The sequence below is a fragment of the Neolamprologus brichardi genome, chromosome 22 (genome assembly GCF_056152115.1).
Source record: "Neolamprologus brichardi isolate AB-2024 chromosome 22, ASM5615211v1, whole genome shotgun sequence".
NCBI classification, from domain to species: domain Eukaryota; kingdom Metazoa; phylum Chordata; class Actinopteri; order Cichliformes; family Cichlidae; genus Neolamprologus; species Neolamprologus brichardi.
The window spans coordinates 6,315,299-6,342,413 of record NC_142124.1 but is presented as its reverse complement, the minus strand read 5'-3'; the positions used below and the strand labels follow the sequence as shown (position 1 = coordinate 6,342,413).

At 36.6% G+C, this 27,115-nt stretch overlaps 1 protein-coding gene and 1 long non-coding RNA gene across 3 annotated transcripts; both read left to right on the top strand.

The window, feature by feature from the left end:
• The first annotated feature begins 510 nt into the window (after positions 1-510).
• On the top strand, positions 511-11,924 carry LOC102787847 (major histocompatibility complex class I-related protein 1-like). 2 transcript variants are annotated; one of them, XM_087834723.1, is made up of 8 exons: positions 511-624; positions 1,780-2,040; positions 3,856-4,131; positions 4,669-4,971; positions 5,459-5,539; positions 5,668-5,729; positions 9,787-9,855; positions 10,182-11,924. In XM_087834723.1, the coding sequence occupies exons 1-8, from the start codon at positions 558-560 to the stop codon at positions 10,188-10,190; spliced, it is 1,128 nt and encodes a 375-aa protein (XP_087690849.1). In that variant the 5' UTR covers positions 511-557; the 3' UTR covers positions 10,191-11,924. The 2 variants fall into 2 exon arrangements, with proteins under 2 accessions (XP_087690849.1, XP_087690848.1); XM_087834722.1 differs by lacking the exons at positions 5,668-5,729; positions 9,787-9,855; positions 10,182-11,924 and adding an exon at positions 9,589-9,615 and having other exon boundaries at positions 5,459-5,554.
• A 3,400-nt stretch (positions 11,925-15,324) lies between these two features.
• Positions 15,325-17,158, top strand: LOC148096665 (uncharacterized). The gene is made up of 3 exons (XR_015717073.1): positions 15,325-15,410; positions 15,701-16,750; positions 16,860-17,158. It is a non-coding gene; the product is annotated as an uncharacterized LOC148096665 (long non-coding RNA).
• The last annotated feature ends 9,957 nt before the right edge of the window (positions 17,159-27,115 follow it).

Genomic DNA, 27,115 nt, shown 5'->3' with positions numbered 1-27,115 from the left:
ACGGAAAAAGATTACTTGTGTACTTGCGCTTACTTGTCACGACCTGATTACTAGCCCGGGCTGACGAGGAGCCGGTGTTCTGGGAATCCATCCTACCTCAGCATCTCTGCGCTGGTCCAGTCGACCCGCCATCTGCACCGGGAGGGGACAAGCATCGTAGGCGTTTGGAAAGGGAGGGGGGATGAGTGTGTATCAGTGTATGTGTATGCGTTTAAAATGAATACAAATCACTCCACTGAGAAACTTAACAAGGTTTTATCCACTGAATAGAAAATAAATTATACAGTGTATACGCGACATAACATGAACTAAACCTGTCATAACATAAACATTTATAGAGACCAGATGAAACTAACCCTCCCTAAACTGGTTCATATGAAGATATTTTACTTTCAGTTTCGTTGATAACCCTAAAGGTTTACCCTAGATTTAAGTGACGTTTACTCTCAGAGTAAATCCCTATTGGCTCTGATCGAGGCTAATGGTGACGTTTCTGCTGGTTCTCCATTTTAACTTTTTCTGGACAAGCGAACACACAAAGTCTGTTAAATGTTTGGATGTTTATGGTCACAATGAAGGCTTTCATCTTCTTTCTTCTCCTGGGAATACAGGGGGCAGCGGCAGGTCAGTTTGACTGTTATATTTTTGTCTTTTTATATGTCAGATTTATGTAATTTGAAAGACAAATGGACGGACTGTTTGCTCCCCAGAAAGTTCCTGTACGCTAAACATTTGGTTGTAATGGATCATAGTAGAAAATGTCAATGTTTAGAAACAACTGATTATATTATACAGGTAGTTAAATCGTCTGTTTATCTCTTCAATACCTAATAATAAATATTAAAGTTTAGATGAAGGCAAAGATTAACACGAGGCGACTTATGCCCCAAACTATTTGATGATTTCCGGGTTTAAACCATTCGTGACTCTGTTGTCTCTCCAAACAGTCCAACAAATAAAACATCAGTGAGGAGGTCTGATGATAATCTGGTGACAATAATTAAAACGTTTATTTTAAAAACTAAGTACCATTTTAATGAGGGTTTCAAATATCTCCACCAGGGAGCGCTAATGAGAAGCGTTTTAAACTAACACAAATATTGTTGACGTTTGATAACTGAAAACTCACCTGAAAACCTGATTACAGAATAAAAGATAAAATAACAATTGCTAAGATAATATTCCCCAAATAATAGTTACCTAACATTAGCTTTGGTTTTATTGATAATATTATCGATCAAAGATATTGGTAGTAAAACTTTCTGTAACAATTTTAAGCTTAAAAAAATCTATAAAAATAATATAAACAAAGAAGAAGCCTCGATATGCTTCAATCAATTCATATAATTTGTAATCAAAAATTGAAATACAAAAGAGAACAACTCACTTCAGAAGTCACAGATTAAAAATAATATGTATTTTGTTTAACAATGAAAACAAAATAAAAATATAGTTAAATTAAAACCTATAATGAGTTCAAACCATCAAATCATGAAAACTGAATTAAACCAAACTGAAGGATAAACAACAGTTTTAAAACTTTCTGTGAATAATCAGGTTCAAACTAGAATTTGATGTTTTGAAGAAAAGAGGATCAGAAAATGACATTAAACACTGAATATCTATTCATAAATCTATTTTGTGTTTATTGAAGGGACAGCAGGATTATTACAGGATGTCCTTAATGTGCTGTAGTTTTTCTTATTGTGTTATTTAAAAAATAAAATAATTTATTAGTCTGTGTTCCTGAGATCTCACAACATTAACTGTTTCTTACAGTGACCCACTCTCTGAAGTATTTCTTTACTGGATCCTCTCAAGTCTCAAACTTCCCAGAGTTTGTGGCTGTTGGGATGGTTGATGATGTTCAGATTGAATATTATGACAGCAACACAGAGAAAGCTGGGCCCAAACAGGACTGGATTGCCAAGAACACAGATCAGCAGTACTGGAAGAGTCAGACTCAAACAGCTGTGGCTCTCCAGCAGTCTTTCAAAGCCAACATTGAGATTGCAAAGCAGCGCTTCAACCAAACTGGAGGTTTGTTCATGTTTCATTTTTTACTGATATTTGCTGTTAATGTTTTCACTGTGTTTTGTTTACAGTAGTAAACAAGTTTGCACACATATTAAATGTTTCATTCAGATTACAGATTAAAATTATTAACATAATAATTCATAAAAAATGTAGAACTACAGTCTGTGAAGCTTTAATTTAATTCAAACAGCTTTAATGATCATGTTTGTATGAACTGATATAATTTAACTGTTTAGTTGATCAAAATAATCAAATGATGAAGATAAATTTATGATATTTGAAGTTTTCTGTTTATATTTAGGATTTTTTGCCTCTGAAACCTTGATGGTTGTTTTTGCTACAATTTCGTAATAATTGGTTATTCAGAAATTAATCTCCAGAAAATCAGCAGGATCTAAATAATCAGTCTGAGGTGTGTTTCTTTTACAATTATTGTGAGCTAATATTTGACTTTTAATAAAAACAATCCTGGACTGAAACTCTCCTTCAGTGGAAGCTTCTAGAAAGACCTCAGGACAGTCTGGTGTGTAGTTTTCCCGCAGTTATATGATTTTTTTAGAACGATAGGAGGCTGCAGAGTTTCAGAGGATGGAAACTTAAACCCAGGGTCAGAATCTGAGTTTGCTGCTCAGGATCCATCTTAGTGTGTTTGTCTGTTCCTGCAGCTCACAGGAAGTCGCTCCGTGTCTCAGTTCAGACGACCCTCACAAATAATTTATAGAAAAAGAAAATATGTCAGACACCATCAACAGCATCTTAGGATGAAATAATTTATCATCTAGCTGTTAAATGTGCTGTGATGTCACAGTTTTTCCAGATTCCATTAAACACATAATAATAATAATAATAATAATAATAATAATAATAATAATAATAATGATGTTATATTTAATACAAAAAGTAGAATCAAGCAGGGTTGACTTTGTAACAGGCTGAAAGTAGAGACAGCTCAATGACCCGTTCACTGTCCACGGCCTCTTTATGAATGAATTTAACTAAATGCATCAGAATTTGTGAAAATAAAGCAGACATTGGGACAAGTTTTTTTTTAGTGCAAAATCTGATCTGGTCACAGCTCTAAAAAACACCAAAGTGTCCCAGCATGAAGTCAAATTCAAGGTCTGAATTATTGTTTCAGTCCTCTGCTCTTAGTAAATGTAATAAAAATGACAACATGGTTGTGAAATCTTAGAGGAACCTTTTTCACCTTTTTGTCAGGTCACAGCACAAGAAATTAACTGATTTATCAAAAAGTATTTCTTGCATAAACATCAATGATGACATGAAGCATTTGCTGGAGCCTGAAATACTGTAAGTAGAACTCCAGATTAGATTAACATCACATGATCATATTAAACAGAGACACCTCTAGAAAAACCTCAGGACAGTCTGGTGTTTAGTTTCTCACAGGAAGGATTTTGTAGGACTGATAACGGCTGCAGAGTTTCAGAGGATGGAAACTTAAACCCAGAATCAGGATCTGTGTCGGCTGCTCAGGATCCAGCTTAGTGTGTTTGTCTGATCCTGCAGCTCACAGGAAGTTGCTCCACCTACAGCAGCATAGATAAACTGTGCAGTGATATCTCTGCAGGCAGGACGTAGATGTGCTAACGGGAGAAAATGAATTCTGTTTTTTCCCAGTGTCTTTTTCTAAAATCTACATTGTTAATGATGATTTTTTTTAAATCTTCCACTGAGACAAAAGCAGCCATAAATGTAGATCCTCTATATGTTGATCACATCTCTGTGTCAGTATAAGACTTTAGTGCAGTCTCTCTCTCTGGTTCACTGCAGTCTTTGTCTCTGTGTTTCTGTCAGGTGTTCACATTTTCCAGCAGATGGTCGGCTGTGAATGGGATGAAACAGGTGAAGTGAATGGATATACCCAATACAGTTATGATGGAGAGGACTTCATAAGCTTTGACCTGAAGACAGAGACATGGGTCGCTCCTGTACAACAGGCTCACATCACCAAAAACAAGTGGGACAGTAACAGAGCTTACATCACATTTTGGAAGAACTATCTCACCCAGGAGTGTCCTGAGTGGGTGAAGAAGTATGTGACCTATGGGAGGAGCTCTCTGATGAGGACAGGTAAAATCACACGACCAGAATTAAATTGTTAACCAAAAGTTATATGTCTCAGTTTATTACTTAATATGATATTAAATTAATGTAATTACACTTTGTATGGCATTCTTTAAATTTCAGTTAATTTAATAAACTACATCACATCAAAAAGAAATCAGTATGCTTCTAATAATAATAATAATAATAATAATAATGTTTTAAAGTTGCTCCTGGTCGTCACAGCAGATCTTCTTCCACAGTTTTAGCTCTGATATACTCATTTCTAATCCTTCTCACTCCTTATGAACATTTTAATATCATCAGTTCTGTCTCCTGTATTTGTCTCAGTGCCACCATCCTCAGATATTAAATCACAGCAGGTCTCACTGCCATCTTGTAAACCTTCCTTTTCACTCTTGCTCATCTCCATCCACTCCACCTTGTCTGCACTCTTTTCTTCACCTCTCTTCTGCACCATGCACCTCTCCAGCTCAATTAAAATAATAATAATAATAATAATAATAATACAGAAAGAATGAACTGTTTGTCTTCACTCCACAGAGCGTCCCTCAGTGTCTCTCCTCCAGATGTCTTCCTCCTCTCCAGTCACCTGCCACGCTACAGGTTTCTATCCTGACAGAGCCGAGATGGTCTGGAAGAAAGGTGGAGTGGAGCTTCATGAGGGTGTGAACAAAGGAGAGATTCTCACCAACCATGATGGGACCTTCCAGATGAGTGTTGACCTGGATGTTTCATCAGTCAAACCTGAAGACTGGCACAGATACAGATGTGTGTTTCAGCTCTCTGGTGTGAACGAGGACATCGTCACCAAACTGGACAAAGCAGCGATCAGGACCAATGAAGGTGAGTCTGGAATCAGGATCAGATAAGTGATAAACGTGGGAAACACACACTTAAATTACTGCAATACCCTGTGGTTCATGTTGGATGAGATAATCTGTTTGTTTAGGTTTTCTTTCTCTCAGCTTCTGTCAGAATAATTTTAAGGCCTAAATCAGTTTAGACCAAGTTATGTTTTTCCACCACATTTTTTCATTGCTGAACATTGATGAATATAAAACTTGTTCATGTGTGGCCACTGATTATCTGACTAATGGATTTAGAAGATTAAATAGTAAATGGGGGAAAATGTATATTTTGAAACATTGCCAATAAATTTGAACATAGCAATGTATTGAAATTAAATTTAATGGCAGAACTTTTATTGTTGGAATGAAAACAAAAATTAGTGAGACAAATATGTAGTGACCATAAACGAAGCTCTTGTACATGATTGTTATCTGATTGGAAAGTTTTTGTTCTCACCTTTTGTTTGTTCTGTGATCCACAGGAAATTCCTTCTCCCTGATCATCCCTGTTGTTGTTGCTGTGATTGTTCTTGCTGCCATCACTGTGATCGCATTCATTATTTACAAAAAGAAGACATGTGAGAAACAAACTTCCTGGATTTTTCTTGTATAATGCAACAACAATGATGACATAGTGCAAACAATAATAATGATAGTAAGAGTAATATGACTTAATTGAAGTCATTATTAACATTATTTCAAAAGAAAACAAACAATGCACACAGGACTAAACAGGTAACAACCAAAAGCAGTGTAAGCTGAGTCTTCAGGTTCATATTAAAGTATTTTAACACTTTCTCTGCCAGCAGGATGATCAGACTCTTTTAAATCCTCAAAATATTACAACGATATTCATTAATCATGCTTGTTGTGTTTCATAACTTGCCCCTTCATTTTTCTTCATTATCCCACTTGTAGATTTTTGTCCAGTTACTTCACTTTTTCTTCTTGTCTGTTATTTACTTTTTTCTGCATCATTTTTCTTTCTGTCTTTGTGGTTTTTTTGTTTTTCTTTTGTTTTTTACACCTGAGCTACAGTTTGGTTGTCAGGGAACAAACTAACCACCAACTAAGTTATTGAAACCCAAACATTGTTTCTCTTTTCTTAACCATCAACTCTGCCAAACAAACACATCCTAAGCTACACCTTTACCTGCATTAGAAATGTGTACGTTCTCTACCTTCAGTCGCTTTACTTATAAATTTAACATGAGCACATTTTGTGGGAAAAGTCAGAATATATCTATAAACACATTAGCGAGTAAGCCCGGTGTCTATGTTTTTAATTTTACAAATTAAATTAATGCTTTTGTCCAGATTACAAAATGAAAATATGAAATTATGTTTGATGCCATGTATAATACATGAAAAAAATTGTGTTAACATTTATAACAAATTATTAAAATGATGCATTTTTTCCTTTTCATTTCAGAGAAACGTTCCCTATCTCGTAAGTTCAGTTCAGTTCAGTTCAGTTCATTTTTATTTCAAACATTTCAAACATGAGCCTTCACAATCATTACAATATATTATTCCATTATTTGTTTGAAAAGGAGTAGGTAGAAGTATTTACTTATTTGTCCCTACCCCCTCAAGTTTTACCTCTCATTCATAAATTTTCTTAAATTAAAACAAACAACATATGAAACAAAAGTAAAGCAAAACAAAACAAAACATACATAAATCAAAAACAAGAAATTAGCAATCCCCACCAGGGTATAGTTTCTTTCATATGAAAAAAAAAAACAGAAGGTTTATATTTGCAGATGCACAAATTATGGAAAAACAAACAACCAAAACAAAACAAAACAAAACAAAACAAAAAAACCCCAAAAAAGAACCACAACACCATTACCAGCAACATTACCGTCCTGGGTTAACCCCGTTTTCTTCATTGTTATACCTATTTAAAATCAGGTTTTTATATTTTACTTTAAACTGTTTTATGTTTTTACTTTCTTTTATTTCTTCTGTTAGACTGCTCCATAATTTAACTCCTGCAATTGAGATAGACATCGTTCTTAAAGTTGTTCTAGCACTTTGTATTTTTAAATTTCATTTCCCTCTTAAGTTATACCCACCTTCTCTTTCTATGAACAATTTACAGATTTCTTTTGGAAGCAATTTATTTCTTACTTTATACATTATTTGCGCTGTTTTAAGCTTCACCAAGTCTTGGAATTTAATAGCTTGCATTTTGACAAAGAGTGCATTTGTATGGTCCCTGTACCCCACATTATTTATTAATCTAATGGCCCTTTTCTGTATTACAGTTATTGTTTGTGTGTTACTTTTGTATGTATTTCCCCAGACCTCTACACAGTAGCTCATATATGGCAGTAGTAAAGCACAGTATAGAATGTGCAGTGCTTTCTGATCCAGCATATGCTTTGCTTTCCCCAGGACGGCAATGCCCCGTGCCAGTTTCCCCCGAACATAAGTAATATGTGGCTTCCAACAGAGCTTGTGGTCAATGATCACCCCAAGAAATTTTATTTCATTTACTCTTTCTAAATATACATTGTCAACACATATTTCTACTTTGATGTTTCTCTTTTGGTTTCCAAACAACATAAATTTGGTTTTATCTAGATTCAATGATAATTTATTTATATCAAACCACTTCTTTAATATAGTTAATTCCTGTGTGATCATCTCCAAAACCTGTGGCAATTCCACACCTGAACACAGTATATTGGTGTCATCTGCAAATATTACAAACTTTAAAATCTCCGATACTCTGCAGATATCATTTAAGTACATAATAAACATTTTTGGACCCAGTACTGAACCTTGAGGTACTCCACAAGCTATATCCATCAAATTAGATTTATATTCATTTATTTGTACATATTGTTGCCTATTCCCTACATAGCTTTTTAACCATTCCAAAACCACTCCCCTAAACCCGTACTTTTCCAGTTTTTTTAATAGAATTTCATGATTAACCGTATCAAATGCCTTCTTTAGGTCTAAGAAAACGCCGAGCGCATACCTCTTATTATCCATACATTCCGTTATCTTTTCCATTAAATCTATTAATGCCAAAGCTGTTGATCTGTTGCTTCTGAACCCATACTGACTCTCTGTCATTAATTCATATTTTTCCACAAAACTGTCAAATCTTTTTATGAAAAGTTTTTCCAGTATCTTAGAGAACTGGGAGAGTATTGACACTGGTCTATAGTTTGTAAAATGATGCCTTTCACCGGTTTTGTAAATGGGAATAACTTTAGCAACTTTCATTTTTTGTGGAAAAACCCCTTTTTGAAACGACAAGTTGAATATATATTTTAATGGTTTTACAATACCATCAATAACTGTCTTTACTGTTACCATATCAATATCATTCCAGTCTGCACTGGTTTTGTTCTTAAGTCCTCTAACTATGTCATAAATCTCTTTCTCTTCCACTGCTCTTAAAAACATTGAGCTACTATTCCTTTCAATATTTTCACCAGTGTCCCTTTCTATTCCATCAACCTTTATTTCTTCTGCCAGTTTTGGCCCTATGTTTACGAAGAATTCATTAAAGCCATTTACTATCTCTTCCATGTTATTAATACTTCTTGTCCCTTCTATAAAGTACCCAGGGTAATCATTATTCCTTGATTCATTTTTGATTATATACTGTTTAATACATTCCATATATCTCTTGTGTTATCTTTATTGTGTTCTAACCTTTTAATATAATACTCTCTTTTACAGGATCTCATTATATTAGTTAATTTATTTTTGTAAGTTTTATACTTCCTTTCAGTTTCTATTGTTCTCTTTTTTATGAATTCTCGATATAGGGTATTCTTTTTTTTGCTGGCATTTTGTAGTCCTTTAGTCATCCATGGTCTTCCTGCATAGTTGTGTTTCCTATTGATTTCAATTACTGGGCAGTTTTTATCAAGTAATGTGTTAAATGTTCTTAAAAATCCTTCGTAAGCTTTATTCACTTCTGTTTGTTCATATACAATATTCCACTCTTGCTTTAAAAGTTCATTTCTAAGACAATTTAATGTCTTCTCTGTTCTTATTCTTTTGTAAATAATCTTATGTCCATCATTGTTCACTTTATAATGGCAATTATAAGATGCAAAGACTGGTAAATGGTCACTTATATCATTGATTAACAGCCCACTTTTTATATTTCCTTCTATTATATTTGTAAATATATTATCTAATAGAGTTGCACAATGAGATGTTATTCTGGTCGGTCTTGTTATCAGTGGAAATAAACCGATGCTGTACATGGAATCAATAAATTCTTCTGTACTATTATTATGATTTGGATTCAATAAGTCAATATTAAAGTCCCCACAAATAAACATTCTTTTCTGATTTATATTTGTAAATAAGTCCTCCATTTTATCTTTAAATATCTCAATCTTAGATCCTGGTGTTCTATATATACAACTGACAATTAGGTTTTTCCTTTTTTCCATACTTATTTCCACTGATAAACATTCCATCACTCCATCAATAACAGTTGTCATTCTTCCCATTCTTTCGTACTTTAGGTTTTTATCAATGTAAAGTGCCACCCCACCTCCTTTCTTATTGATCCTGTCTACATGAAGGAATTCATATCCATTTATTTTAAAGTCTTCTTCTTTTCCAGGAGTTATCCAGAAACGTTCCCTATCTCGTAAGTTAAACTTTGTCACTTTTCTCTAATCTCTTGTCCACACTAAATTAAAAAGGGTTTCTCTACTTTAATCTAAACAGTCTTTCAGGGCTGTTTCCTGTTGTGTTTGATTGTTGTAAAAGTGACAGATGAGAGCAGGATGTGGACTAACATTGTGTTTCTGACCTACAGCTGCAGAGAGCCGTGAAGTCCAGGAGCCAATGCTTCCTCGAGCCTAAACCACAAACAGCTCTGCACACAGTGAGTTACTTCATATTTGTGTCTCATGTTTTATCTTTCTTTTTAAACTAATGTAAAATAGTAGCTGTAGTAAAATTTCCTGTTTAAATATATCAAAAAAAGTGCTTCAGTATAACTTTAAATCATATTAAGAGAAAGATGCTTTTAAAAGAACATTTCATGAAATGATTTAGCAAAATTAAAACAAATGTGTTAATTTCCTTCAAAAACATATAAAGTAAATACTCGATTGAATCAGAATTTTAGATCTTAATGAAACTGTAAAAAGGTTATTTGTGAATTTGATTAATCCTAACATTTATTTTATTTCTTTTTTATCTCTACAGAGAACCTGAGAGAAGACATGTCTGCTCGTTCTTCTCCATAAACTAGAATTCATTGAATTTGTTGATTGTTCACATCATAAAATCTGTTAAAAAGATCTAAAGTCTAAAATATAGTTGCAGATGCTTATTAGTCAATATTTAATGGAAAGGAGTTTGAAAATGAGTTGGCAAATGTTTAACATAAACATCATAATGGTGGCATTAAATTATTCTGAATATGTTGTTTTCAGTTAAAAAAAAAAAAGGCAATTTTAAAAAAAAGATCTAACAAAGATGTGACCACTTGGAGAGACGTAAAACACAATAAAAACAATATGAAACAATGGAATCATCACAGCAGTTGTAGTACAAACATACTTATGATTGTTAAAAGCTTTGTGTGTTCATCTTCACTCAAACATATTATTAAGTGTTTCTGGGGTTTTCTTGTAAGTTATTTCATCACTCATGAATGCTGAGATTCCTTCACTCTCAGTGATAAAGGAATCATGATAATATATTTCTAAATCTTGTACATTTGTACAGCTGCTGTTATTGTGTGTATATATATTTATATTTCTCATACATTCTTATATATGTTTATATATGTCTATACTGTGTATTTTGTTGTACAGTTATCTTATTTTCAACTTTAATTTATATATTTTATCTTATTCTTTCCCAGTTAAATTACCCTTCATTCTAATTTGTGTTGTACAGTTATCTCATTCTTAACTTAATTTTTTATATTTTATTTTATTTTATTCCTTCCTGGTTAAATTTGCCCCTTTTTTATTTTCATATTTATTTATTTATTTCCTATCTTATTCATAGCCTTTTTTTTTTTTTTTAAGGTCACGAGCAGTTGTCCAAGCATTTCACTGCATATCGTACTGTGTATGACTGTGTATGACTGTGTATGTGACAAATAAAATTTGATTTTAAATTTAAATTTACATTTACTTAAAATTTGATTTAAAAGACAAACTTGTGCAGAACTCCAGATTTTAAAAGATTTTACTTTATATCTGATTTATTTCTTAATTAATGAAGATGATGTTTATTCTCTGTTGTTTGAGTGTAAGTAAGTTTTGAGTGTTTTTGATTTTAGAGTTTAGTTCAAGTTGAGATTCTGGAGGGTTATGTGGGTTATGTTTTTAACACATAGGTTTGTGTGTTTCTGTTAATATATCAGTAAAACTGCACTGCTCTTTCTCTGCTTTTTGTACTTTTGCTTTTCATTCAAAAATAATCCAAATTTCTGTGATTTTTTTAAAAATAAAATGTACACTTGGCTAAAGTTTCATGAATCCAGCCCAAATATTAATGGATTAGCTACAATTTAACTTGTGATAGTAGCTCAGTAAGCTTAGGTGTAATGATGCCAGCTCCAGTCCATTAAGTGTCCTTGTGACAAAAGTATTGTGTGTGTGTTGTATTGTGGTTCGATGTTTGCTTTTGTGGATGTTTATTTTTTTCATTTGGTTTACCAACACTAGACTTGACAATTTGCATATGATGAAGGAACTGACCTCACAGCCCATTGTTCATTCAGTGGGCTGGTTTCAGCTATTGTGCAAATGTACTGTTTATAAGATTGGGGAAACCTGCAGTCAGCTGAGACTGAAGTCGTCACTTGGATGAGTGACGAAATGTTTCTCCCACTGAAAACTCTACGTCCAGATGGACAGAATCAACCTTTTGGGAACACCACACTTTATAGACTTGTGCTTTCCAGAATGAATACCTGAATCAGGTAGAGTATAAAAGGAAGCCAGCTGCTTTTAGAGGTCTTGGGTTCTTTGGCGTGTGTTGGCACAAACTCATACTTTATTTAATAAAGACTACCAGTTGATGGCAAAATTTAATTCCAGTCTCATGCCATTTTGTTTGAACTGACACATGACCACCAGCCAGCTTGACGGAGTTTAAAAGAACTGTTAGTGCAGAGATTTTGAAACAATGTTTGCCAAACATTAATAATCAAGGCTTCTTAAAACCAAATGGTGTTACATCTATAGCCACTGTTTGGTGTTTTAACAGTGTAAGGCTGGAGATGCTCTCAGCTACATGTCTCAGATTATTTTAGTTGCTGATAGTTTAGCTGAAAATCTACACTGAACCCTTCAAGCCAGTAGAAAACTCTACGTCCAGATGGACAGAATCAACCTTTTGGGAACACCACACTTTATAGACTTGTGCTTTCCAGAATGGTCGCCTGAATCAGGTAGAGTATAAAAGGAAGCCAGCTGCTTTTAGAGGTCTTGGGTTCTTTGGCGTGTGTTGGCACAAACTCATACTTTATTTAATAAAGACTACCAGTTGATGGAAAAAATGGAAACAAAACACAACACAAGGAGCACAAGTCCAGAAATAAACAGGAAAAAAAAACAAACAAACTACACAGGGTCAAACCATGAGTCCACGAAAAGTTCAGGGGGCCGACACAGAGGCTGAGCTAGACGAGTATGAAGACACAGAGGCTGAGCTAGACGAGTATGAAGACACAGAGGCTGCGGAACCTGACGGCGGCGATGCCGCAGGTGACGATGTGGAAGTAGCTGATGAGGATGCTGCAGGTGATGGTGTATAAGTCGCAGGGGATGTTGACGAGACTTGAGGGTGGATGGGCTCCTCGGGCCCTCCAGCTGACGTGGCATGAGGCTGGACGGGCTCCTTGGGCCCTCCAGCTGGAGCAGATGCAGGACCAGAGGCAATTGGGACTCCTGGCTGACGGTGAAGATGAGTGGCTGACTAAACTGATGACAAAGTTAATGATTCCTCTACTACCTGCGCTACTGACTGGGCTATGGACTGTAGCAAAGTTAGCAGAAAGTCTGATTGTGGTAGCGACTGAGCTATGGGTAGCGGGGTTGAAGCCTGAACTACGGGTGACTGAATTTGAGATGAAAGTGGTGGTGGAGTAGGCGACTGGGCTACAGGCCGGGCGGCTAACTGGGCTACAGGCTGGGCGGCTAACTGGGCTACAGGTGGCTGCTGAGCAGAAAACACTGTAAACTTAGCTGAAGGTGGCTGCTGAGCAGGTAACTGAGCTGACATGGGCTTAAGAGTCTCTGGGATGACACACACATTGTTTGCTCTCACAGAAGTGTTGAGTTGAGGACGAACAGCAGTCTCTACATGCTTGACGGGTTCAGGAGCATGATAATCAGCATGATAATCATCCAGAACTTTCTGAGGCATAGAGTCATAGATCTCCTTGGTTTCATCAACAAGTTCTTATTTCAGCAGGGGGCAAAAGAGTAGCCCCACCACCAGTGTTGGGAAGGTTACTTTTAAAATGTATTCCATTACAGATTACAGATTACATGCCCCAAAATGTATTCTGTAACGTATTCCGTTACGTTACTCAATGACAGTAACGTATTCTGAATACTTTGGATTACTTAATATATTATCATGCTGTTTACAACTACATGAATGTACTATTGCTGTGATTTATTACTGTTACTGAAGGTCCGCGGCTCCGAACCGTAGTAAAGGGACCTCTGGCTAATACGGTGGGTTCTGTGTCGGCTCGTAGCCGAAAACTAGCTTTACTTTGTTGTCTGGGTCAACTTTGCTAGCAGAGACAGAGAGAGGCGTTGAAAGGCTGCTCCAACAGAACTTATTGTTTTGGGAGGAAAACACGAACACGGTGTACAGTCGAGTCTTAATAGCTTACTTACAACTGGGCTCGTCAGGCTCTCTTCTTGGCTGCAGTGGTTATTATTATATTTACATGCTTCCAGCTCCCGTTTTTGCTCGATGACAGCTCGTACTTTTTCTTTTTCTCCCTCCCTCGCTCACAGACACATAACGGGTATGGCAGTCCATTCTCCCTGCAGCACGGACTACACTGCCTATGATGCTACATTCTTTAGAGCTAGACCTGTAGCATTCTGCCTATTAGCTTAGCACAACAACAACAGGCATTCTCTCACCCAGGAAACACGCAGAGAGAGAGCGTCACCCTGTAACCATGGCAACCGTAACGCTGCCGCCTAGAACAACCCAAACAGTCCTGACCCGCGACAATATGAAACAGGGAAGTACCGCCGTGTAATCCATTTATTTCAACAAAGTAACTGTATTCTAAATACCACCTTTTTAAACGGTAACTGTAACGGAATACAGTTACTCATATTTTGTATTTTAAATACGTAACGGCGGTACATGTATTCCGTTACTCCCCAACACTGCCCACCACTCACCCTAGCTGGCTGTTCAGAAAAAATCCTAGGCTCCTGCTGGAGCTGTGAACGCCGGCGGCATGTCCGCCGCTTCCCTGTCGAAGAGGGATCGGGACTGGCTGAGGGTGACATGGCAAAACTCTGCTGCGGCTGCTCCTCCTGCGGTGTGGAAACGCTGGGTGAGTTGGGTGGCAAAATAATGATCCCTAACATTTTGTAGAAGCTGGTTGCTTGCAGTCTTGTAGTAATCCTCCTGGAACCGGCTGGAGCGTCTTCTGCGAGACCGGGGTGTCCGAGGGGAGGAAGCAGACGAGTGGGCCGAAGGGTAGGCTGCGAGTGAGGAACGCCAGCACGGAGGCCCACCAAGCGCTAGCCCGGTCCCGTCAAAAGGCGAGCAGTGCTTCCTCAGTGAGTCTGCTGGATCCATAGTGGTCGCGTCGTTCTGTCAGGGCTTTGTGTGCGGGCAGGTGGAGATGTGGATCCAAATGCAGGACTCAGAGACGGAAATGTAACTGAAAACCTCAGCTTTATTGCTGGCACTAGTGATGGGTCCAGCAACACTGACGCACCGACGCATGTATCAAGCTCACCTAGCGATGCCTGTATCGGTGCGTGTGTCGCTTTAAGAAAAAGTCACATGATCGATACAGCTGCTGTCTCGCTCATTGCCAACGCGCCAAACTGTGTTTAAAAGGTACCGCATCCGCATCTGACAACGGAATGAGTCGCCACCAAAAAAAACCAAAATTACTCTGACAAAGAAAGAAAAATACATATCCCTCTACAACAAAATGGAGCCCGAAAGAAAAGTTTCTGCTGTGTGGGATCATTTTGATCTTTTAACTGCAAATAAGGTAACTGTTTGTCTGCCTTTGTTTCAGTGTAATCTATCAGAATAGGAAAAACAGCATTGTGACTTGCAGTGTAAAATATTTATTTTATTTTTTGCAGGTTAAATGTCGCATCTGTTCTGCGGAGCTTTCGTACACAAACAAAAGCACCTCCTCAATGTTTAGGCATTATAGAGCAAAACATGAAAATCAGGAGACAAACACAGGTAGGCCTATATAGACATTGAGCAGCTTTATCTTTTTTTTTTTAAATTAATATGTTTTATTATTTTGAAATCAAGCATCTAGGAAGATTGCTCTGGACCAGGCAGTCCTGAATTTTATTATAAAGGACTGCCAACCCCTTAGCATTGTGGAGAGTGAGGGGTTCAGGGAGCTGGTTCAGGTCCTTGATCCATCATATGTTTTGCCAAACAGAAAGGTTTATATAGACAATGTTTCATCAGGTAGCTGATGTTAAGTACTGCTTACTGATTTAGTTTTGTTTCATCTTCAGACCATAAAGGAATTGATAGCCAAAAAACATACGGAGGAACTCGAACGAGTGAAAATGGAAGTACAGCAAGCTGTGGCAGTGAGTATAACAGCTGACCTGTGGACCTCTTTGAACATGGAGGCTTACTTGGCTCTTACCTGTCACTACATTAATGAGAATATGCAGTTGTGTACATCTGTGTTGGGTGTGAAACACTTTCCACAAAGTCACACTGCAGACAATTTGGCCCAATTCAAAAAAGGGCATGATGGATGACTGGGCCATCACAAATAAGGTAAGGTGTCTTGTGACCGATGCAGCACCAAACATGATTGCAGCAACAAGAACTCTCCAAATTCGACATTCAGTTTGCATTGCACACAAACTCAATTTATTAGTCAAGAAATCATGTGATCAAATCTCCGAACTTTCATCCATAAGAGATAAATCCAGAAAAATCGTATCATTCTTCAGATCCAGCACTACAGCCAAAGAAAAGCTTGCTCAAGTGCAGCAGCAGATGGGACGGCCCATCTTGAAACTTATCAACGAGGTACCAACGCGTTGGAACAGCACATATCAGATGCTGTCACGGCTACATGATGAGAAAGAAGCAGTCTGGGTATCTCTTGCTTCTCTTCCAACAGATTTAACTCCACTTACGACTGATGAGTGTAACATCATAAGGGAAGCACTTCTCGTGTTGGCCCCTTTCCATCAGGCCACAGTGGAGTTGTCTGAGGAGAGTTTCAGGATCAAAGGTCATCCCGATGATGAAAATGCTATATTGTGCACTTGAGTGGAACTCTTTACATCTACACACACAAGCTGCCACCCATCTCCATGACCAACTTAGGCATCGTGTCACAGACACTGCTTCTAATCTGGAGTCATTAAGTGTGTTGGCCCTATCAACACTTTTAGACCCCAAATTTAAAACACTCGGATTTCGTAGTTCCTCCAAGTGTAGTGAGGCAGTCAATCGCCTGAAAGTGGAGTGTGCTGCAGTAATTGCCCGCACAACATCTGAGCCACAGCCTGGACCTTCATCAGAGCAGTCACCTGTTACAGGCAAGTTCAGTATTATCAGCTTATTCATACATTTATTTTGATGCTAATGTGTACTAATTTGGAGTAGATGACAAAAACTAAAACGGCCATGCATTTTTTATTATTTCAGAAAACCTGTGGCATCGGCTCGATGAAGAAGTTGGCAGACAAACAAACAATGCAACAGCAGACTCCATCATTGAGGTCCAGCGCTACTTGGCGGAGAGAAACATTCCACGATCAGAGGATCCTTTAACGTACTGGGGGAATAGAAGAACATCTTATCCTAACCTTTTCCACCTGGCATTACAGTTTTTGTGTACCCCAGCTTCATCTGTGCCCTGTGAGCGTGTATTTTCCAAAGCTGGGGAAATAGTGTCAAAAAAACGCAATAGACTGAATGCAAAAACATTGGACAAACTTATTTTTCTGAATAAAAATTTATAATAAACTCTGAGTTAATTACATTTAAATGGGTAATATTACATTTGAGATACTTTCATTCTAATTTTCACTTAATGTCATTCACAATATATTTTAAAGATGTCTACAATATTTGAAATGTAAAAGATATAAAATGATTCCATGGACAGTACAATACCTTATAGTGTATACAAGTATGACTAGGTCATTGAATTAGTGTCTGTTGCGAGTCTGAAGTAAGTTGCCTGCAATGATATTTAAGGTCCAGCAGGTGTCAGTATGGAGCAAAACAGCAAGGTTGTGTTGACAGTATCGATACAGTTTGGGGAATGTGCTGAAACGCTTCACGAGGCCTCATCTACCGATCACTAGCTGGCACCAAACAAAACAGAAACCAAACATGAAAACACTAACTGGAACACACAGGCAGGATCTGAGGGTACGACGCAACACTGAGCATGGGAAAACACAGGGCTTATATACACAGGGTGGTAATCAGGGAATGGGCAACAGGAGGGAGACACAGCTGGGAGAGATCAGGGCTAACGAGACAAGGGGAGCAAAGCTGCACACACTAACATAAGACAAAGACGCAGACACGACACAGAGACAGACTGGACACTGAACTGAACCGGCAATAAACATGGGAACACAAAACCTAAGAACTACTCCCTAAACCAGAATAAGTGAAAACATAGATTCATCATCATCATTATCATCATCATAAGCACTACAAGAGAATAAGAAAACAATCAAACACACCAAAATAACTGAAACACAGATTCATCATAAAACCCAACAAAGCACCAGAGAAATTTAAAGAACAAACCATCATTCAAAAATAACCCAAAACATAACAACTCAAAAAACTGGGTCGAACCGACCCAGAACTGTGACAATAACAATTTAATGATTCAGATTTAGTCCTGTGAAGTTTACATTTATATGTATTTATGCTTTACATATATATTACATATATAATTTATTCAGAAACAGACTTTGCACATTCAAAACATGAGAGGACAATAAGTGCTGCGAAATTATTTATATTTTGAGCTAAATGCTCCTTTGTCCTACAAGCAAAACTAATTTCCATGTGCTCTTAACTCCAATGTGAGATTTAAAAGGTGTTTCTTTCAAAAATGGTAGTATTATGTTTCATGTTAGTAAAACTGTCAGGTTAGATTAGTATGTGTTTCTGAGTTTAAGGCTGAGGTCCAGGAGAAATTAAATCCAAAAGCTGAATGACAAAAAAAAACCTGAGCACAGTGAGCTGCACCAAAGCTTTAAAAAAATCTTTCTTAAAGCATTGGAAAAAATTTTTACTGTTATTTTTAGTCTCTGTAAACTCTAAATGGTTCTGGCTAACAAAATCTTTTGCAACAAAAAAGCAGCTATATTAGAAATTAAAACATTTATTATAATCAAATTTATTTATTTGTACTCTGAAAGAAACTTTTTAAAATTATTTAAGAAAAAATTTCTGTAGATAAATCTACATTATGCTTAAATGTTGAAGTATCCAAAGATGATGACCTTGCCTGGAACAATATTTTAATATTTAAGGAAAAGAAACTGTAAACATTTACAAAATTAGAAAGTACTTTATATTCTGAGGTCTCATTTCTCATCTCACATGACTTAATTCAAACACTTTTCATCCAGAATATCAGGAAGTGTAATAATGTGTCAGTGCTTACTGGCAAAACTCTCTGTAAAACCACTTGGGTCAGTTCTGATTGGATAGGATTTTTCAGCCTGAGGTCACTATTAAAAAAAAGCGAAATCTGTGTCTGCTTTAGTACTACATATAGAGCTCGCTTCTTGGTTTAACTCCATCTCATCCCAGTGTATTTCTCAGATGGAGTTAAACTGGGATTAATAAAAAAAATCTAACAAACAAAACATGTAAATACCTGATTTTGCTGTCTGTCTAAGTTTATCTGTGGTAAAGATGTGATATTAGCTGTTAGTACAGTGATATGCAAAAGTTTGGGCACCCCTGATAATTTCCATGATTTTTCTTCATAAATCATTGGTTGTTTGGATCAGCAATTTCAGTTAAATATATCATACAGCAGACAAACATAATGATATTTGAGAAGTGAAAAGAAGTTTATAGGATTTACAGAAAGTGTGCAATAGTTACTTAAACTAAATTAGGCAGGTGCATAAATTTGGGCACCCCAACAGAAATATTACATCAATATTTAGTAGATCCTCCTTTTGCAGAAATAACAGCCTCTAAATGCTTCCTATAGCTTCCAATGAGAGTCTGGATTCTGGCTGAAGGTTTTTTGGCCCTTTCGTCTTTACAAAACATCTCCAGTTCAGTCAGGTTTGATGGTTTCCCAGCATGGACAGCCCGCTTTAAGTCACACCACAGATTTTCAATAATATTCAGGTCTGGGGACTGAGATGGCCGTTCCAGAACGTTGTACTTGTTACTCTGCATGAATGCCTTAGTAGACTTTGAGCAGTGTTTAGGGTCGTTGTCTTGTTGAAATATCCAGCCCTGGCCAAACTTCAACTTTGTGACTGATTCTTCAACATTGTTCTCAAGAATCTGCTGATACTGAGTGGAATCCATGTGTCCCTCAACTTTAACAAGATTCCCAGTCCCTGCACTGGCCACACAGCCCCACAGCATGATGGAACCATCACCACATTTTACTGTGGGTAGCAAGTGTTTCTCTTGGAATGCTGTGTTCTGTTTCCTCCATGCATACCGCCTCTTGTTATGTCTAAATAACTCAATTTTAGTTTCATCAGTCCACAGCACCTTATTCCAAAATGAAGCTGGCTTGTCCAAATGTGCTTTAGCAAACCTCAAACGACTCTGTTTGTGGCATTTGCACAGAAAAGGCTTCTTCTGCATTACTCTCCATTACAGCATCTCCTTGTGCAAAGTGCGCTTAATAATTGAACGATGCACAGTGACACATCTGCAGCAAGATGATGTTGCAAGTCTTTGGAACTGGACAGTTCTCACCATCCTTTGCCTCTGCTTATCTAAGATTTTCCTTGACCTGTCACTTTGGGCCTTAACTAGAACTGTGCCTGTGGTCTCCCATTTCCTCACTATGTTCCTCTCAGTGGAAGCTAACAGCTGAAATCTCAGAGATAGCTTTTTGTATACTTCCCCTAAACCATGATGTTAAACAATCTTTGTTTTCAGGTCATTTGAGAGTTGTTTTGAGGCTCCCATGTTGCCACTCTTCAGAGAAGATGCAAAGAGGAGAAAAACTTGCAATTGGCCACCATAAATACCCTCTCTCATGATTGGATTCACCAAACAAACTTTAGCACTGTAATCAGTGCTAAAGGTATTTAAATCAATAAAACAATAAGGGTGCCCAAATTTATGCACCTGCCTAATTTTGTTTAAGTAACTATTGCACACTTTCTGTAAATCCTAAAAACTTCATTTCACTTCTCAAATATCATTGTGTTATTATGCTGTATGATATATTTAACTGAAATTGCTGATTCAAACAACCAATGATTTATGAAGAAAAATCATGGAAGTGATCAGGGATAACCAAACCTTTGCATACCACTGTATGTGACTGCTAAAAATAGGTTAGATCAGATGCTGATGTACAGGGTGGGCCATTTATATGGACACACCGTAATAACATGGGAATGGTTGGTGATATTAAAGTCCTGTTTGTGGCACATTAGTATATGTGAGGGGGCAAACTCCTCAAGATGGATGGTGACCATGGTGGCCATTTAGAAGTCGGCCATCTTGGATACAACTTTTGTTTTTTCAATAGGAAGAGGGTCATGTGACACATCAAACTTATTGGTAATGTCACAAGAAAAACAATGGTGTTCTTGGTTTCAACGTAACTTTATTCTTTCATATGAGCAGGGCCGTACAGAGACTTTTAAAGGGGCGGGTGCTCAAAGTTAAAAAGGGGCACATTGAACCAGGCTGAATAACAACAACACACATTCATCAAGAATCTAATATGGGCAACAAGGCAAAGCAAACATAGCCGATGTTTTACCTGATGGGTACAATGTTGCTGTTGAGGGGTTGCTGCTGATAGTGCTGGAGGGCAGGGCTGTGTTGATCTGAGACTGTAGACATTAAAAAGTCCATAGGAGAGATGGTAGCTGATTAAACAAGTGTCATGAGATAATAACAAAATGCAAAGATTGGTGACAGCGCTTGGAACCATAAGGACACAAAAAACTGTGAGAAATAAATTAGGCTCTGCCTGTGAATCACTCTTTGCTTCTCTTCTTCCTTCCATCCCATCATTTCATATATCACTCTCCACTTGCTGTCTATCTGAGAACAAGGCACAACTTGCTATTGCTATAAACTATAATCTAATTATCCACACCTAACAACTCTTGCACTTAATCTATAATTAAATGATGACAGAAAAATGTTATAGCTCTGCCTTTAGTAGCCTCACACAGCTCCTACTGTTTCCTCCTCATGTCCTTACCAGCCATGTCTGGACAATGTTATATCGTAAGTAATAATTTAAAAAAATCCATCTAAATAAAACACACACATGCACGCACACACAGTGACATTTTAGACCTTCTTCAGAATACTGTATATACCATATGGTGCTGATCCAGAATCCTTACAATATTATTTATTACTAGAGCTACAATAATAAAGCAGTGAGGAGGGGGAAGTAATAAATATGAAATAATGTATTTATGATGATTCCATTTGTTTCACTATCCACTCTGTGCAGGGCAAAGCTTATTACATTTTTAAACTGTAGAGATACAATCATTTTACTGCTGTAAAATCCAAATTTTGTCTTATTTAAAATATAAATCTAATATAATCTGCTTCTTAATGTATGTTCTTTAAAATACAGCGTGTGTTTTTTAATATATTATAATTATAATAATGCATAATTATGTGGACATGCATATTAGATCGTTTTTAGTGAAATATAATCCCCCCAGAAAGGCAGAAAAAGCCCAGAAACTTACTTTAAAACTAAATATGTTCTAAATACTTTAAAACTAAATATGTTCCCTAAAACGGTGACAGAGCTACAGACCCATGACAGCCTTACACAAGTAGCCAGCAGCTATGACCAGCACTACTTGTGCAGTTAATAAAAGGACAGGTAATGTTTGTTGCGCTGTTGCACACACAGCACGCTCGTTTGTTTCAGTTCGTCAGTTACAACAAGACAGCTTACCAACGTGTACGTAATAAGCTAATACTCCTGTGTGCTTTAGACTACAGTGTACGCTGTACACCTACTTACTGGTTTTGTCGCATCAGTCTGTGTCTCTGAGTTAATTTGTGTTTCTCCTACAGCTCCGGACCGCAAAAAATGCGCGTGCTCTTTGTGAGCTCGTTCCCGGCTCGTAACCAGCGCGTTCTGCCGTCAAGGGCGATCATTGGTTAAATGTGATCATGTGACTGATGCAAGCCAGATCCTTTTATTTAGCAAAACTGTGATTAATAGTTAAATATTATTGTTGAGGGGCACAGACAGGACTCCGCACGCACACACACATAAAAAAAAAAAAAAAAAAAAAAAAAATTTAAAAGTTGCTTCAACAAAAGGGCACTTTGGGCACCCATCAGGAAAGGGGCGGGTGCTCAAGCCCCTCTAGCCCCCCCCCTCTGCACGTGCCTGATACACAACCTGAATATGTAATGAAACAATAGATCTTTCAGCCCAATTCTACTTTTTCTGCATAATCCATCATATAAAATGTAATCAAATGGAAAAGTCTCCTTTTTAAAACTTGTTTTATTAGTTTTAATCTTTTAACTTTATTCATCGAGCAAAAATTAAATTATATCCAACATTCTCTGACTGGAAGAAATTTGTTTAACATTTAAACCTATTTTCTGCACATTCCAGCACATAATTTTTGTGTGTGTGTGTTTACACTCACTCTTTCAAATAGATGCAAGTAAAACACAGCAGAAAATAAATAAAATCAAAGACTCAGGGCACCAAGTCCTGTTGACCCTAGAGAGGTGGTGTCTGATACCCGACCTGACATATAGACACAAACAAACAGGCACGCACAGATACAAACATCCATTCCCACCCTCATGCGCTCATATGCAATTACTGAACACTCACCCAACGTGGAGACAGACATAAAGAGACACTGTACACACAATCACACTCCCCAAGCGTAAAACTAAAGCACAAGGTACTCGTGCCCCTGGAGGGGGAAACTGCACCCAGACCCAGGTAGTGTTACCCTTTTCCCTGGGGTGGAGAGAAGCAGACTGCCCCGAGTCCACAGCAGCAGGGAGGCCCCACATTCCAGACCCCAATCGCCCCAACAGGCAACAGAGAACAGGGGTGTGTGAAGACTCCTATTTTAGTGCTTTTATTTCCACATAATGTTTGATATTTGTATTGAGCATCCAAAATAAAGAAATTATAGCCACTGTATTTACATAATCACTGGACAGTTTTAGAAGTAAGTAAGTTGTAATTAATGGGTCAAAAATTAAGGCTATTTTAAATAAAATGATCCCAATCAAGTTTATCAATGAAGTTTGTTCACATGTAAAAAGGACTATAGTGCAAAGGTCTGACTATGCTAATATATTTTGAAGGAACATGTGAGGCAAAGAATCAAAGCCAAACATGGATAAATAAACATAGACACAGTAAATAAATTCAGAACAACAACAGAAGAAAATGTATGGTGATTTTAAACAGGCTGAACAGTCTGTGTAGACTATTGTTATCAGTTTTATTGTTGTTGTTGTTGTTTTCTTACCTGGTTCATCCATTTAGGATTTTATTTGTTCATTCTTTAATCTGCAGAAAACCTTCTCCGGATAGAGTTTTTCATCGTTGTTGTAGTCATTGTTTTTGTTGTGATCACCGTGACTGGATTCATTATTTACAAAAAGAGAAACGGTGAGAAACTGAAGCAGAAACCTTGTATAATTTTTTGTATTTCAAAAGTCTTTGAGTTAATGTTTTATTCGCATTGGAAAAGTGGAACAAACTTGAATTTCCAGGAAACTAAATCCTATTTCATCTGGCAGTAAATACTGTAGGTTACAAGCCACAGTTTATTGGGAATATGACTAACAAAGAACAAAATCAGAGGAAAATACATTTAACAATACGTAATTTTTTAACTACTTTTTAAACTTTTTAAAACATTTTATTTATTTATTTTGTGTATTACAGAGAAACGACCTCCATGTCGTAAGTAATTTTTTTTAAATTATGTTTTTTTGATCATTTATGCAATTTGTAGATTAAATTTTTTCATGATGTGTAATGGTTGTGAATTAAAATGTATTTTTTTTTTTTTTAAATTTTCCAGCTGTTGAGAACCCTGAGGTCTGGGAGAACATGATTCCAATGTTCCACTTAACTCACTATCCTGCACACAGTGAGTTTGTTGTAGTTGTTTTAATGTTTTATTCTGTGTTTTCTATTGGTTCAGGTTTATAGTATGGTTTTATGCATGTTTGTATATATTTTGCAGCTTGTATTTTAAAATGTTTCTACTTCCTAAGCACATTTTAATCAAAGAAATCATCTACACCTGTTCACTCTGCATAAAAGATAGGAGGTGAGGGCAGTCATGAAGGAGTCACAGAGCATGCACAGAAGTGGCACAAGCATTAAGAAAGCAGAGCTTCAGGAGAGCCACAGGATGGATAGGACAGAAGGATCCCATGGAGACTGGCCCTGGACTTGGTTGTGGAACTGGTGTCGGATATGGTGAAGCAGTTGGAACTGCTGGAATTTCTATTAACTTTCTATTAACAAGAATCAACTTTCTGGGACATCACAGTACACGCCTGAAGAGACCTGATGCAGCTTTGTGAATCACATATCAGCAGCGATCAGCCAGAGAACATTTGTATGAATGTAGACAAAGGTGTTTGTTTTCTTCGTTAATGCAGGTAAATTACTCATAACTCTAAAAGAGTTAAAATGAAGTAGACTTTGGATTTACATATCTCATGTAGGATGTTGGTATGTTACGGCAGTTCAGATTTCTGGTTTTTAAATATTGTTAAATTTGTAAGCCTGTTTATGTTAAATGTTTTTTATGGTTTGATTTTGTGTTTTTTACTCAGAAATGACATCAATCATAGGTAGATCCTAAATTAATTTAATTTAAACACCATGACATTATTTTCTATAATGAGAAGTTTGCTTCTTTTTTCTTTTTTTTTGGGGGGGGGGGGGATCTGTTATAATTTATAAATCATTTTATAATGTTATTTATAGAAAAATATTCTCCCCCAAATTAATTTCTTTCACACCTTTTTGTATAGTTTTGTGATTTTATTACTTTTCAAAAACAACATTGAATCATACTTGTTATTAATCACTAGCTCTCTTCCACAGCATGTCTTCTATCCTGTCTTCTTGCTTTCACCCGCCCTCCCTGAGCCTGGTTCTGCCGAACGTTTCTTCCTGTTTTTCCTTTCCACTGTTGCCAAACTGCTTGCTCATAGGGGGGTCATGATTGTTGGGTGTTTCTCTGTATGTATTATTGTAGCGTCTACCTTACAATATAAAGCTCCTTGGACTGACTGTTGTTGTGATTTGTATAAAAAAACTGAATTGAATTGAAAGTGAGTTTGTTGTAGTAGTTTAGTTAAGTTCTGCTATTTTATTACTTACAAAAAAAAAATTAAATTGAGTTTTCTTTGATTATCTATGCAATCTGTAGATTAAAAAAAAATAATCATGATTTGTAAGGGTTGTGGATTAAAAATGTATTTTTGAACTTTTCCAGCTGTTGAGAACCCTGAGGTCCGGCAGAAAATGATTCCAATGTTTTAAATCACAATTCTGTACATAGTGAGTCTGTCACAATACGGCTGTGTGCAGGCAAGAGAAGGACCCAAACGCAAACTCGCAGAGACAAAGGTAAACTCAGAAACACGGCTTTATTGCTGGTGTAGGGGGACATGAAAAACAATACGGGAAAAAAAAAAAAAAAAAAAGGAGCACAAAGAGTCACAGATAGTTTCTCTCTTTGCGCTTAAATTTAACAAATGTGTTTTTTATATTTATCAATCTATAAAAAATAAACATTTAGTCTGATTTGATGTTACAATTAAAAAAGTGTTTGTGTTTTTATCTGAAGAGTATGTAAATATCTGGTTTCCACTGTATATTTGATGATGTTGGTGTTTGGCTTGATTGTCAGAACAAAGAGGGAGAGAGAGGAGCAGAGAGGGAGAGAGAGCAGGTGAGACAGACGTGTTAGTCAAATGGTTGTTTGCCAAAACTCATCAGAACATCTATCTAGTGCCTAGTGTAACTTTTTAGGTTTGTTATTTTTCAAATTCTATATTTATTAAGTTATGCAGGCTTGTTTGCACAACGAGGCTAAACTTTTCTGAATCTATATATAATGGACTTTGGTAGAATTAAAAAATAAGTGTAGTGCAGGTCTATGATGATTTTCAGTGTTTTGACTCTGGTTCTGTCTTGGTTAAGTCCTAAAGTAGTCCTGATTTTTAATTGTTGTAGTCCTGTGTTAATTCCGGGTTAGGTCTGGGTCTGGTTGAATTGGGGTTTAGTCCTCATGTCTTGATACAGCCCTGATTTTGTTCTGCCTTGCTGCTTAATTAAAAACCTAGCTTAAGGTGTCCTGCATATGTGATATATATGTTTTTCCTATATGAAGTCATTCTTTTTTGAACAAAACTCAAAACACAGCCTAATAAATCTTTCAGTCTTTCATCTTCAGTAAAAATATTGTACTTTCCCACTGTGTTTACCTGTGTTTAGCTTAACTATTTTCCTCTTTGGCAACTGTGGATAGTTCACTTCAAAGTTACAAGTAACTTACTGTTTTTGCTGTCTATGTTTTACTTAGATTTTTCATCACGGTCATTTGCTTTAAATGTAATTATTTTAAAATTGTATGGGTCACAGGTCCAAGTCAAGTTTTAAATGCCAAAATAGAAATGTGCCTGTTTGATTACTTTGTGTAAAAGTCAAA

Bases quoted from the DNA above. Each gene is read 5' to 3' on its own strand.
- LOC102787847 (XM_087834723.1), top strand. From the start codon at position 558: ATGTTTATGGTCACAATGAAGGCTTTCATCTTCTTTCTTCTCCTGGGA. The intron at 4,132-4,668 runs GTAAAATCACAC...TTCACTCCACAG, and splicing joins GAGCTCTCTGATGAGGACAG to AGCGTCCCTCAGTGTCTCTC. The intron at 4,972-5,458 runs GTGAGTCTGGAA...TGTGATCCACAG, and splicing joins AGCGATCAGGACCAATGAAG to GAAATTCCTTCTCCCTGATC.